At 40.7% G+C, this 15044-nt stretch overlaps 1 protein-coding gene across 1 annotated transcript in view; it reads right to left on the bottom strand.

Annotated features, from left to right (window-relative positions):
• Positions 1-14807, bottom strand: part of cdkal1 (CDK5 regulatory subunit associated protein 1-like 1) — a 365636-nt gene extending 350829 nt beyond the window's left edge. Inside the window, exons 1-3 of the mRNA XM_037537371.1 lie at positions 14572-14807; positions 12621-12784; positions 11252-11364 (exon numbers count right to left, since the gene is read on the bottom strand). Of these exons, the coding sequence (XP_037393268.1) occupies positions 11252-11364; positions 12621-12778 (271 nt within the window). The 5' untranslated portion in view covers positions 12779-12784; positions 14572-14807. The remainder of the gene's footprint in view (positions 1-11251; positions 11365-12620; positions 12785-14571) is intronic.
• Between the last annotated feature and the right edge of the window lie 237 nt (positions 14808-15044).

Raw genomic sequence — 15044 nt, 5'->3', positions numbered from 1 at the left:
AAATTTAACAGTCCAAATGGCTCCGCAGGTCGTCTAATGTGATGTGGGGAGGTGGCCATTCACGCACTGCTCCATTCCAACCATAACGTTGAGATTCCCTTGCTCTCTTCTGAAAGTTGATGTTATTCCCTTCACGGCGGAACCGTTAGTAACCGCAGCTCATGCCTCACTGTCGACTCGGTCAAACTGTTCTGCTCCGCAGTATCTCTTTTCCGAGCTCTCTCCATTCCCCTCTCACCATCTCTCTCTGTTCCCTCTTTTCACCACTGTGGTCTGGGTGGAAGCAAGCCTGGCGGCAGAGGGAAAGTCGGAGCAGTCTCGCCGGCTTGCTAAAAACTGCTCCAGCGGAGCGCTGTGTCGGTGAGTTGTCGAGGCTGCAGTAAGTGCGTAGAGCACTGCTCTCTAACAGCAGAGGCTCAGCCGCTGGGAGCTGCTGGGGCTTTCTTCATTGGTTGCCTCCACCAGACGGGTAGCGCTGCGTAGATGTCGTTCAGCCAATCACAGTGCTCAAAGCACTGGCTTTTTCATGAATGAGCAACAGCACTAGTAAGGTGTACACACACATTCACTGAAAATACTACTCCCGTTACGCACGTGAAACTAACGGTAAAAAAGGTAAATGCTCAGTTTACAGCAAGGATTGGGAAAGTCATAGCACTCCTTAAAAGGTCAGCAACTGCAGAAACATGGACCACAGAAACCTGGTATTTAACTAACCTTAATGAGCTATGAATAAACCTTGATTCACCCTTAAACGTCTTGATTCATGAGGCAGGACTTCCTGAAACTTCTTTTTGGAACAAGGATGTAGGAACCGTTGGCAGTTAATGTTTACAGGCAGTACTCTGTGTTTTATGTAAATCATTATTACAAATGTGTCTCTCCATCTCTGAGAGGGAGTACAAGAGAGCTGGCTTTCTATGAAGTTAATGTCTGGCACAGAAAAGATTTTTTTGGGGGGGGGGGTGGAGGTACACCGAGTTTCCCACTGCATTGAGCAACAGTGCCATCTATGGGTGGATAAAAATCAAACTTACCGTAGACAACAACTGAACTGCACATACATTCAAGGGCTGTTTACAAATGAACGATTTTAACTGGCCTTACTGAAAAAATTAACAGCATAAAGATTGTTTTCGTTACAGAAAAGTGTGATTTAAATGATTTGCTGTTTAATAAATAATTCAGCCACACCACCGTTGAGGCAACATGTCAAATGGTAGTAGAAGAGGAAAAAGAAATCAAACATACAGTATCTGTAGGGACGCTTTCATCAAACAAGTTCCAATTCTCTTTAACCTAACAAAAGATAAAAAATATAATATTTATGTATTAAAAACAGGAACATAATTATAATAATAAAACTGCCACACAGAACTGACAAGAAGCTCTCTGGTCATTCTGACAAAAAATGCAAAACTTTTTTTCTTCCTTAACATATTTTCCCCTCCTCTGTTAAATTAAGTCTGATGTCATTCACTTCAGGACAGAAGTAGACTTAGACACCACTGGGTAGTGAACAGCGCCCACTGAGTGGAGGAACACTGCCACCTAGTGGCCAGCAAAATAACTACATACGCAGCACATCATCCGAGCGGAATCAGGAATGATCAGAGGTATGTTGTGCAGAAAAGTCAGTTAAAGGCTATGCCTCTGATCTTCCCTCAATGAAGGACCATGATAAACTGCTCACTAACCATTGTAATACACCTCCATCTTCTCCAGCACAGCCACTGTCCCAGGTGATGAGTACTGGAACACAGATAGGTAATCACTTTTTATATACTAGAAACGAGACAGAGGTGTCTGAACCCAGATTCCACTATGCAGGAATGCCGTTATTAGAACCAGGGAGTGTTGTTCTTCTAAACCAAATCATTCCATCTTTCCTCTGCTGTGCTGAGGCACACATACCCTCGACAGTCCACGCAGGATGATACACACTAATATGTATTTACACATGAGGTACAATAACTGCAGCCTCCTCTAGTGATGTGTCTGGCTTAAGGTAATACATAGTTAATGAGACAATCAGAGCCTGATGAGATCCCAGACGCCAGAGGCGAGAAGCCGCAGCAAAAATCACAGCTGCAGTAAGTCACTTCTGTTCAACACTTCTATCAAGACAAGAGATGGCAGCAACACAGAAAAATGTCATTATTAAAAATACAGCTTATGGTTCTCCTTAGCAATTATTCTAAATTCACTAGAGAATTCAAGGACTAATTATCAAGGACATCACTAATCAAAATATATGAAGGAAAAATTATTTTTACGTTCTTTTTATGTGATATTTATGCCCAAAACCGTTCTTTATTTTTACCTCTACCCCTTGTTTTCAAGTGTAACCCTCCCCCTTGAAACTGAGTTACAAAGAGTAGTGGTTGAAATCTTCCCGCTATGAAATGGGACAACCCTCCATGAACCGGACACATCAGTTGACGTCAGCAACTTTCATGTAAACAGACGAGATGAGGTTTTCCAGCCATTTCCAATATGCCGCCTCCAGCTGTGGTGATCTCACTTGTGTGTCACATGACAAGACAGGTGAACCAGATTTAAAATAGCCAGGAAAAATAATCAGGACGCGTCTTCCTGCTTTGTCTCCATACTATAACAATAATGGTATATCACACTGACATTTGCCATTTATCCGGAGGACACTGAAAAGCAGGGGCGCTCGCGATTTATTCACAACTTTTTATTATTCACACATCAATCAATCAAACGTCACGGAAAAAAAAAAAAAAAAAAAAAAAAAAAAAAAAAAAAAAAAAAAAAAAGAGCACAAACAAAAAACTACATCACAGCACTTCATTAACAGCTACTAGCACTGCTCTGCAGGCGACCCTGCCAGCCTGCTGTGACAGCAGAGGAGGGTAAAGCTCAACTCCTCACTGCTTAAATACATTTATGGCATCATACGCCTTTAAAAAAAGAGGGGGGCAATTACTTACTATCGCCACGAAGAATTCTTCGGTGATACGAAGCTGAACTTGAAGCTTTTTATAAATCACCAGCCTGATCAAATTCCGTTCCACCTTAAATGGTGCAGCAGCCTCAGGTACCAAAACGTAACTGCTGCACCATTTAAGGTAAATTTCGTCAGGTAGCAACCGAGACATCAGCGTATTACTAGTGATTTTTATGCATGTTATGAAGGAAATGACCATAAATCGCTATTACAATAGTTCTTACAATACAACGGCTTTTTAACAGAGAAACTTACATTTATGTGTCTCTTGGGTCGCTCGTGCAGCCATCTTGCCAATGATTCGCAGGGCATTCTGGGAATTTTCTCTCGACACTCCGTTTGTAGCGCGCCTCTGTAGGGCCATGTAGCACTAACACTTCACCCTACCCCTCCATCTCAACAACAATCGGGACAACCCTACCCCTAGACGTGAATGCGCAAAACAGAGGGGCAGGGCTCAGTGTTAGGGGCAAGGGGTGAAACGGAATTGGGCCTTCGACGTCCAGAACAGGACTGGAAGTGATCATGTCTGGGTATGGCTAGTGAAATTGAACCCAGCAGCCATTTAAATTTAGCTAACAAATTTAGTAAGTTTTTTTTTGGGCAATTACATTTCCGCATAGGGTCAGGAAGGGCTGAACAGCATTTTTCCTTCAACAAATGATCAAATGTTTAAACCCAGCATTTTGTATTTATCTTATCTTTGTCTATGCAAAAACTGAAGAATTGGGGAAGGGGCAAATATTTTTTCACAGCACCATATTAACCTTTGTCTATCCAGAGTGAAGGTACAATGGGAACTCACTACAATTACACTGGGATGAAACTGCTGCTGGAGGCAGCTTAAAGACATGCTCTGGCTCAGCTTGTTAGTTTTAGGACACAGATCTTTCTCACTTTGCTCTGGAAAAACAAGAATGGGACAAGCAACATCACAGTCAAACCACATCTGAATCGTCAAATCACACGTTTCCTGAGCTGCAATTACAGTCATTTTCCTACAATTGAAGGGAAAGAAAAAAGAAAAAAAAAACAACGGTAGCACAATTAGTCTTCAAGCCACGCACATCCTGTGTGGCAACAAACACAAGGTTTTACAGACAGACAGACAGAGACAGACAGACAGACAGACAGACAGACAGACAGACAGACAGACAGACAGCACCCTGCTTCTACTCGTTTTCTCAAAATACAGACGGCCAAAAGACTATTAAAAAGCATCTGACAGGGCTGCATTTGTGCTTGTGAATGGGAAGGAGTCATGAATGTCTAAAATGTGCATCCATGTAAGGGCTGAGGGATTCAATTCATATTTCTTTGTCACCATAAATTGATTCACTAGCATTACTAAGATAAACAATAATTATTCAATATAGCCCCCATCAAGTTTAGTTTATAGATACGCATGCAAGTACTGCTGAGTGATATGGCAAAATACAGCACAACATACTCAAAGATGTTTTCACGATGTTAATGACGATATCCTGGCACACAAACACAATGGACTAGCAGTGCCACATTTAAAAACTGCCACCAAAATCTCACAATGATATTTCTATACTTCACATACTGCACTAAATCCAATTAAACAGGACTAATTATGCACTCTTTGTAATAATGCATATACTTGGTCTGCAGTACTGTACAGTACCATACTATCTACAACATGCTCACAGAAGCATTTCGTTTGTCATGATAACCACACTTTTAGCAGAGGAAACTGATACATCTTGGCTAGACAAAGAAAAAATAAAGCCTAGACCCACCCTTACACAAATACACACATGCAGAACGTCTCTCCACCCTCACTCACACACCCCTTCCTTCACAAACCACAAACTCTTTACTTCACTTATGACTCATTTCTACCATTAGAGCAACAAGCAAGACCCATACAATGCACAGCTGCGAACTGATCCTGTCTGTGAACCGAGGGGCATCAGGCCAGGGGACCACGCAACAATATACGCAGCTGCAGCCGGAGGTTTCACATGCCTGATGCCTTCAGTGGAGTTTTGGCCGGAAGGATGACCAAGAAGATCTTTCAGAGAGGCCTTACATCGGTTTCATGCATTCTACCTCTCTGTGGCGTGAGCGACGTGGAACATCTCACTTTTCTTTTGGGTGCTCACATTAACAGGTCAGACCTTTCACACAGGCTGCGCAAGCAGTGCATCCCAGATATAGGAGAGAAACTAATTCCACTATTTGCATACTGTGAAAATGGATTTCTGTTGAACTGCTGTCTCGCTTTACAGCAAAATACTGTGTGCTTGAATGGCTAATACGTCCGAGCCATTAGAAGTCATAGTGCTACGTCGCTCATGAAACTTAGTGTAGGATTAGGGCTAAGCAATACAGCAAAAAAACTACATACATACATACATACACAAAGTATGAATACTTTGTTCTGTACAAAGTTGAATGTGCTGACAACAAAATCATACAAAAATCATCAATGGAAATCAAATTTATTCATCAATGGAGGCCTGGATTTGGAGTCACACACAAAATTAAAGTGGAAAAACACACTACAGGCTGATCCAACTTTGATGTAATGTCCTTAAAACAAGTCAAAATGAGACTCAGTATTGTGTGTGGCCTCCACGTGCCTGTATGACCTCCCTACAACGCCTGGACATGCTCCTGATGAGGTGGCCATCTCCTGGACAGTCTGTGGTGCAACATGGCGTTGGTGGATGGAGCGAGACATGATGTCCCAGGTGTGCTCAATCAGATTCAGGTCTGGGGAACGGGCGGGCCAGTCCATAGCTTCAATGCCTTCATCTTGCAGGAACTGCTGACACACTCCAGCCACATGAAGTCTAGCATTGTCCTGCATTAGGAGGAACCCAGCCAACCGCACCAGCATATGGTCTCACAAGGGGTCTGAGGATCTCATCTCGGTACCTAATGGCAGTCAGGCTACCTCTGGCGAGCACATGGAAGGCTGTGCGGCCCTCCAAAGAAATGCTACCCCACACCATTACTGACCCACTGCCAAACCGGTCATGCTGAACGATGTTGCAGGCAGCAGATCGCTCTCCACAACGTCTCCAGACTCTGTCACGTCTGTCACATGTGCTCAGTGTGAACCTGCTTTCATCTGTGAAGAGCACAGGGCGCCAGTGGCGAATTTGCCAATCCTGATGTTCTCTGGCAAATGCCAAGCGTCCTGCACGGTGTTGGGCTGTGAGCACAACCCCCATCTGTGGACGTCGGGCCCTCATACCATCCTCATGGAGTCGGTTTCTAACCGTTTGTGCAGACACATGCACATTTGTGGCCTGCTGGAGGTCATTTTGCAGGGCTCTGGCAGTGCTCCTCCTGTTCCTCCTTGCAGAAAGGCAGAGATAGCGGTCCTGCTGCTGGGTTGTTGCCCTCCTACGGCCTCCTTGTTTAAGTGTTCCCTTTATTTTTTTTGAGCAGTGATATATATATATATATATATATATATATATATATATATATATATATATATATATATATATATATATATATATATATATATATATATATATATATATATATATATATACACATACACACACATACACACACACACACACACATATACACACACACACAATAAAAGATTTTGTTTATCAATAATGGTAAAGAAGGATTCAGATTGGCCTGGCCTGCATTATTTTGAACAAAACCATTGGATTACATCAATACCTTGATTCTTCAAAAACACCCATGTCAGACTATGACTGGTCATGATCCTCAGAGCACACCTTCCATGATATCAGTACTGCAAAAGTCAATATCACAATAAAGATGACCAGAAACTTAACTGAACTGGGCTAATATAAGGTCAACATAGTGCTGTTTTGAAAGAACAGTTCACAGTCAACAAACAACATGAAAATGACAAAAATAAAAACTTCCCTTTCTAGAAGTGATGTTTCAATGTGGTTAATGTTTACAAAACTGTGTACGGTTCCCTTTGATGTAAAGTAAAGAGAACAAAGCACAATAGAACAGCTGAATCAGAAGATGTCAGGTGTGCAGGATATTTTTAGTACCTGAACTCAGGAAGCATGCATTCAATATATTAATGTTTATTAAAATGTCAATATCAGCACTACGTAGAGCCTCTAGAGCCCCTGTAACACTTGCTAGTGATTTTCACACAGTGTGAAATGTGTTTAACAGTGGGTTAAACTGAGTTCACAAAGGTTAAGGACAGACAGTGCACTCATGCTGTTCGAGTCAATATAAAGTGTAATCTGTGCACGGCACACAGAGAACAGCACTGAGAAAGTGCAGCTCGTCGCACATTCTCGTCTGGGGATACAGCCAGAAAATTGCAGAAACCACTTTGCAAGGATAGTCTTTTAAACTGGCAGTGAAGGCAGTTTAAAGCCAAAAAGGACAGAGCAGACGTGTAGCACACAGGCCTTCCTATTTTGGCACAGTAGCAGCAGCAACGCTCAATGTAAGTGTATAGTCTGCTCAGCTAGGAAAGAAACTGGCAAGCTCACTGAAATGTGTAATGTGTATATTTTCCCTAAAAACATATATAGACACAGTGCCCTTCACAAATATTGGCACCCATAGTAATCATGAGCAAAATGAGCTGTGATAATTTCCTTAATTGTGTATTCTTTTGATCTTTCATTCAGATTGTTAGCAAATAACTAACTTACGGTGTATTGATTCAAAGAAAAAAAAAAATCTTTTCTGAAATCTGTGTGCTTACTGAAATCTGTCCACACTTATTGGAGTGAAATCTAACTGAAGTCTATATTCACATTCATAATTTATGCTTCAAAGATCACCTGAGCAATTAGGAACACTAAAATTGTCAGCTATGACTTCCAGAGTCACTGGACAAGATAAACGATGAGGCCAACTTCCCTCGTTCATCCATCATTATGAGAAAGACTAGAGAACACAGCAATAACATACAACAAAATGTTATTGAGCTGCAGAAATCAGTAAATGGCTACAAGAAAACGGCTAAAGAGAAAAAAAAAAAAAAAAAAAGGACAAAGAATCTCAGATGGGAAATTGCGTGAAAGTAGTTAGGTCTTGGGATCACCATATTTCCTAAACCACAAAAACCACCTATGTAACCACAGCTTGTTTGGGATGGGTTGCCAGATGAAGGCCTCTGCTGTTAAGAATCTCAAGCTCAACTAAAACTCCTACATTTTGCCAAACATTACTGGTACTTTCAGCAGGACTTTGTTCTGTAGTCAAAAATGAGACCAAAATAGAGGTTTTTGGCAACAAACACCAGAGGTGAGTTATTTTAGGTGGTCACAAAGACAGCCTCATCTCCAGTGTGAAGTATGGTGGTGGATCTGTGATACTGTGAGGCTATTTTTCTTCCAAAGACGCTGGACAATTTATTTAGATACAATGAAGTATCAGCAGAAATAAAATCAAAACCTGACTGCCAAAGCCCGAAAGCTTAAATTAGGCTGTAGTTTGGATCATCCAGCAGGACAATGATCCAAAGCACGATTCAAAATCAACACGAAAATGTTTCAGTGACCACAGAATTAAGTTCCTGCCATGGCCACCCCAGTCCCCTGATGTAAACACCACAGAAATCCTGTGGCATGAGCTGAACAGGATAGTCCACAGCATGAATCTCAGAAGCTTCTAGATAACAAACACCAAACTTCTGCCACCAACATACAGTACCTCTTTAAAGGTGATTCTGGATATAGGAGTGGCTGGACTACGAGCAAGCTGATGCTCCAGGAAAGCACATAATACACTTGAGCCAAGAATGCCATGCGCCCTCAGAAAACTCAAATAAGGTAAACATATCCTACTCTCAAAATGCACATATCAGCACATTCTGTTTCCCATCAGGGACATAATTGTCTGTTGACCTCATTTCTTGATTAACTCCATCACATGCACTTAAAAGAAGGTCAAAGCGCTGCAAGTTTCCTGAGGACAGAGCTAAACAACACAAGCCAACACACACCGGCTGTGAAAGCTGTTAAAACACCCTGCTCATTAGACTAGGTCTCGTTTAATTCAAAACAGCTGCAGACTGTAGCTGTACCCGGCCTAAAATATCTCCAGATAATCACTGTCATCTGGACCTGTACCCCTTGAGAAGAATAGAGCATGGACACTGTTTCTGGCCAAATGAGTGAATGATTGTTGTGTTTATTGTGTGTTGTGTGTAAGTGCGTGACTAATGTTGATTCTTTCAGCTTGACCAGGTCAGTCCACCATCAAGCACTGGTTTTAATATACTGACAATAAAAGCGTTCCGTGGTCAAAGTTAAGGAATCGCAATAAAGCAGTTAAAAGTTAAGTTGGTATAATGTCTTCCATACTTTCTCCATAAACCTTGTATTTCTCATTGATTCTACGTGATACCAAGGTCAATCTGCTTAGTTCAGTTTTTAGCTAGCATTTTCAATTTCTGATTTACACAAGCGCACAGCCAGCAAGATGACCCTGTGCACCCTGTATGGCTCCTGCACCAGTTTACTTTCACAGAGCCAAGCTGATGGCTACCAGATGTCCAGCCTGCGAGGCCAGGGCTCAATAGCTAACACAACAGGGACCTTGTGTCTCTTGCAGCAGTATGAAACAGGCAAGGAGCTGTTAGTTAACTCCTGCTGAGAACAGAATAACAGACAGAGAGAAAGAGACACAGAGAGAGAGAGAGAGAGACACTGCACATCCTACCAAAATATCCCTAGCAGTCAAAGACAAAGCTCAGTGAATTCCCAACACTGACCATCAAATCACACACAAAATTCTGTCCATTCCTACATTTCAGTTTTGTTCTCATTCTCCATCTAACCAACATTTAGGCTGGAATCTCAGACCAAGATTAATCTGAAATGTAGACTAAAAACTTCTCAATAGTATATTCACGCACAAACACCCCCCCCCCCAAAAAAAATAGTCTTAAGGCTTATATTTTTAATATATATATATATATATATATATATATATATATATATATATATATATATATATATATATATATATAAAAAATATTACAATGTGTGTGTAAAGGCTTAATACATCTCCAGGAAACTTTTCATACACTACTGTATTTATATTTGGTAGGTCAACTAAGAATAAAAAAAAAAATGCCATACTAAAAGTCATCTGCTTAAAGTATCAGGAATTACTTCATAGTTAGTTAGTCAGTTAGTGTGGTTGGACTGACACCTAGTGGCTGCTCTCAAGCCTTACACCAGACACCTGTCTAACAAAGCAGGATTTCTTGCTTAGCCAGCTAACTTTAGACAGAGTTATGGCTACATCTATTAATATCTATTTCTAGGTCACAACAGCAGATCACTGGGATATATTGCCAGAGGACTTGTGCTGCATGCTAGTTTTGTTTGAATCTCAACCAGCTCTTGGACCAATCAGAGCCAAGCTCAGTCAAGGCTGACATTCTGGTGAAGGTGCGCCTTTGTTCTTTTTTTTTTTCAGGTCATATTTTTCTGTGTGAATTGCATCCAAGTCATCAGAAATTAACTTGTTTTATAGTACAAATGCAATTAGCACACAAAAAAGGTAATGTCATAATGCCACCTAGCTACCACTTCCTCATGTGACATCCAGTCACATAAAAAAAATTGTGCTTTTCAGTGGAGCTTACATAAATAAGAAATATATTCATCAATTACTACAACATCAAAGGCACCACTGTACAGTGACTGTGATGAGTACTGTCTTTCCCACTATAACTGCTCTATATATTTACACTGTACAATTTGTTCCTCCAGCTCAAAGTTCTACATTGGTTGTTTTTCATTGCCATGTCTTTGCGTTCACATACAGTAATTAATCTCAGTTTGAAGACAAACTTGAGATAACATAGAAAAATCCTGAACAACTCCTTAACTGTGATCTTCAGCTACCTACCTCTGCTTCCTAACCACTAACAAAACCATGAGTTAAACACAGCCGCACTTGTAAGGTTTTGTGACTGAGCCAAGGGACCCTTACTTTCTGTACCTTGTAAGACAGACCACAGTGGTGTCCAGCTCAGATCATACAGGGTCCCTAGTCAAGTACAGTTTGGTCATTTCTCTTTGGAAATCTCACCTTCATCACTTAGTTACCAGATTACCTGAATAACTCATAACTTATATTGACAAATGGTAGTAAATCCATCCACATTGCACACATCATTAAAGTTCTCATATCAAATAAATACTTTTGTCACCTGTTAAGTCAACATCTTGCAGCGGAGACAGTAATCCAGTATAACTAGATTCCTACTGCAGTACTGTAAGTGTGCATGGATGTGTGGGTTCCCACAGGTACCTGTCATTTTGTAGCCACTTGCAGCCAGTTGTCCAGCCATGTACTCTCCATCTGAGCTGTTGTGTGAGCAGCCCCATGTCCTCATCCACACCTTCTGTGTGCCTGGGATCACACTGGGAAGAGCAAACATTCAAATTTAAAAGTCAATCAATAAAGAGAAACCATTTTTGAATGATTTATACTTCATGAAAAAAAATAATAAAAGTCACTGTGTGAACAGCTTAATATGCAATATGATTTAGTCTGCACTTGAGATTAATCGTAATGAAGCACAATCAAGACTAATCAATAATTACATAAGGCTAAACCTCAAAAGCTGGTTTAAGAAGTAACAAAAAAAATGTGGAACTCAGAAACACTTCTTTGTGTACATTAACTGTCCAGGGTAAAGGAAAAAAAAACTTCTATTTTTGACAAATGAGTTTGATATCTGCTGGATCAATTTGAGCCAACCAAATAGGTTTTCTTGGTCTCTTCTCAACCACTAGATGGCAATATCATCCTCTATATCTGGCCTGGAAAGATATGCTAGTGTGTATTTATTAATGTATTTATTAGTTTATTTATTGAATGAATGAAGCAATAGTGTTATTCTAAATTAGGGCACACCATTGACTGCGGTCAGAAGGAACAGTAGTGATACTCATCACCTTTCATTGTAGTGGCTATTCTGTTCTCATTTGGTAAGTAACTTTGCTAACTTTTGTGTTTTAAATTGACCAATTAAAATTAAGCTTAGAAACACAAAAAAGGCACGAAAAAGATTCCCAATCAGAACCTATGAGTACAATGTAATTAAATTATCAAAATATCTATATTTTTGTGTCTGCAAGTTTACTTGGGTTTTTGTTTGTTTGTTTTTTTAGATGCATAATCTTGAACTTTAGAAAGGTCTGTTAAAAAATTAATGGCACATGACCCACAAAAATGGGGGGTTAGTGATCAGTATGAAACTGTATTTATCTTAATGCAATAGTAATGCAAGTCACTTAAAATATGTGAAAATATCAAACATCTAAACATGCCAGAAAGATGGTCTAGTGCAATCTGTGTAAATCTGTCTCAGAGAAACTGAAGAGTACTCGTCAGCTATAGTTCCTGACCAAAAACTAGTCACAACCATTTACACCCGCTTATGTAGTGTGCATTTAGGTCTATTTTTGCAGTAGGCTAGAATTACAAATGTAGCTTCTGGAAATGCAATTCATAGACAAATACTATAATTCATTTTTATAACTCTGAACTATACAAAGAATGTTACATTTGAAAAAGTTTAAATTCCCTTTTGCTTTGCTTTTCCTTCTAATATTGACTGAAGTGGAATGCAGTGCCAACAGTTGCTTCCACAGTCAGGTGTATGAAGTCTCACCTGTCCACTTGTAGCTCCTCAGCAGGAGGTTGCTCCTTTCGCTTACGCACCCTGGGAATGACGCTCTGCCTAGAGAACTGACGCTGAAGGGAGGTCAGGTCATGACTGGACACCATGTCCTCAATGTCATCAACGAAGGGCTCACAAGCAGACGGCATACTGGTCTGTTTTTAACATGAAAGGAAATTCTCACATTCACAAGTAAAGTCACAACAGTTTAGTCCGCAAGCCAACTTAACCTGATTTCAGTTTAAACGATAAGTGCCATGAACTATGTTACTCCAAAAATACTGGTTTGATTTCTAATGGTTAGGGTGGTAACGATTTTGAGACCAAGACCGAAACTGCAATACAAACATTCAGGGTCTCCTGTCGCCGTTCCAGAAGACAAAACCGCAATACTGCCCCCTCAGCCCCACCGGACAACCTCAAGCCCAACCCACTGCCCCACTGGTGCAGCCTGTTGAACTCTCGTTACATTACTAATGTTACAAAACCTATTTTTCCCTTTCACAATTAACACTATAACTATGGACTGATTGAAATTGTTTTTGATGGTGTAAACACACTTGATTCCCTCACCTCTCGTCTAGAGAGCTGAGGCTAAAGTAAGTTAATCCAGTTTATTGTCAAAAGAGCAGATATCAGAATGTAATGAGTTAATGCATTAAAGGGGGACAGGGAGTGGAAGTAAAAGCCAATCTCTTGGGGTCAGGTATTAGCCATTGGCCTAACATGGAGACTAGTTTGCTATCTCTGTGCATAGCTCCTCACTCAGCCAGCTTCTTTAGGCAGCACTGCAGTTTCAGCATACAAGCTGCTAAAACAGAAAGCGTGAACAGCTTGTGATGTTTACTAAATGTCAGTAGCATCTGACAGCCGTATGTTAAAGTTGGAGTGTAAGAGATGCACTCATGACACAAATAACGTAAATCCCACAGTGGCATCTCGCGGCGGGACACCGCTGAGGTTTGCTTCTTATTTACCATTTTCTTGTTCAAATTTTGCTTTTAATTGACTAAACAAACAGTGCATCGTGAAATATATATTGACGCAGCCAGAAATCTTAATTATACCCTGATAATGTTTTGCCCATATTGCCTACTACTAACTATAACACATGACAATCACAAAATTATTATAAAATGTATTTGTTTACGTTACATTGATTTTTCCATTTTTCCAACAAAATGAGAAAATAAATAAATAAATAAAGCTAGGTAAGAATCAAGAGAAACTGGATTTGGAGAATCACTGCACTCCTACTAATGGTACAGACCACAGTTGGTAAATCAGCCTGAATTCCTTCAAAACGTTTTAATACAACGCAGCACATTTCAGACTAATCGTTAAATAAGACCGTTGAACCTCAAAAGCTCCAAGCTAATATGGCAACACAACATTTGTTACTTATAAACACCGTTTAGTCTAACTTACACCTCCTGCCCTGGATAGAGAAAATGACCGTTTGGCATGTTAGTCTGTCCTCTAGTGCTGGAGCGGAATTACAGATCGGGAAGGGAAGGGAACGTTACCATCAGCACACGTAACCTACAGCAGACACTGTGACACTGGCATGTTTAAAAACCTTCAAACTAGTTGGTATTATTGCAAAATATAACATTAACCATATATTGTCAATCATATTTGTTTATGTTATGGCCCAACTAGTTAAGCCAAGTTAGGCTAGTTACTCACATCAGCCCGAGCTGTAGGTTAACACGGTTATGCTAGCAGTCAGTCGGCCTCGTGTTTTGACAACATGCTGCTGTTTCGCAACACCACGTTGCTCCAAACATTTGTTTGTTATCTGACTAAACATTTTGTTGTTACCCAGTTCAGAGTAAACGAAGCAGCGAGTTAACCTACTGGCTAACAGTCCTCAAGCGTGCTGGACCCGCGTGTGCGCTCAAAACAAACCGCTCCAAACAGCTAAAACACAGACACTTACTACAGGAGCAGGAGCCGGCAGCAGGAAAGGGCCCGAGCTCAGCCTAAAGAGCCTAAAGAGTCGAAGAGCACTCTGAACGGCGATGTCTGTTCGTTTCCCCTGCTTTTGTAAGTTTTATCTATTAGACATGTTGAAAAGCAACCCAAGGCGACTACGGCATGAGTGAGAGGACAAAACTCGTTTTTAAAATGACTGCTGCTCCGACTGAACGCGCGCTTACAGCGCCAACATGAAACCGAAGGAGAGGCTCCACCAAACCCGCGCTGACCGACAGCTTATATACTCGGCTTAAAGGTACAGCCGTTAAAAAGTCGTCCAAACCACCGAAATACAGTCAACAGTTTTACTGTGATCATGGAAAACGTGTAACTGTAAGCGTGGCGTTAGTATAGATAGATAGATAGATAGATAGATAGATAGATAGATAGATAGATAGATAGATAGATAGATAGATAGATAGATGCATAGATAGA

The sequence above is a fragment of the Pygocentrus nattereri genome, chromosome 3 (genome assembly GCF_015220715.1).
Source record: "Pygocentrus nattereri isolate fPygNat1 chromosome 3, fPygNat1.pri, whole genome shotgun sequence".
In the NCBI taxonomy this organism is placed as follows: domain Eukaryota; kingdom Metazoa; phylum Chordata; class Actinopteri; order Characiformes; family Serrasalmidae; genus Pygocentrus; species Pygocentrus nattereri.
The sequence above is the reverse complement of the archived record's forward strand: the minus strand, read 5'-3'. Positions and strand labels throughout refer to the sequence as shown.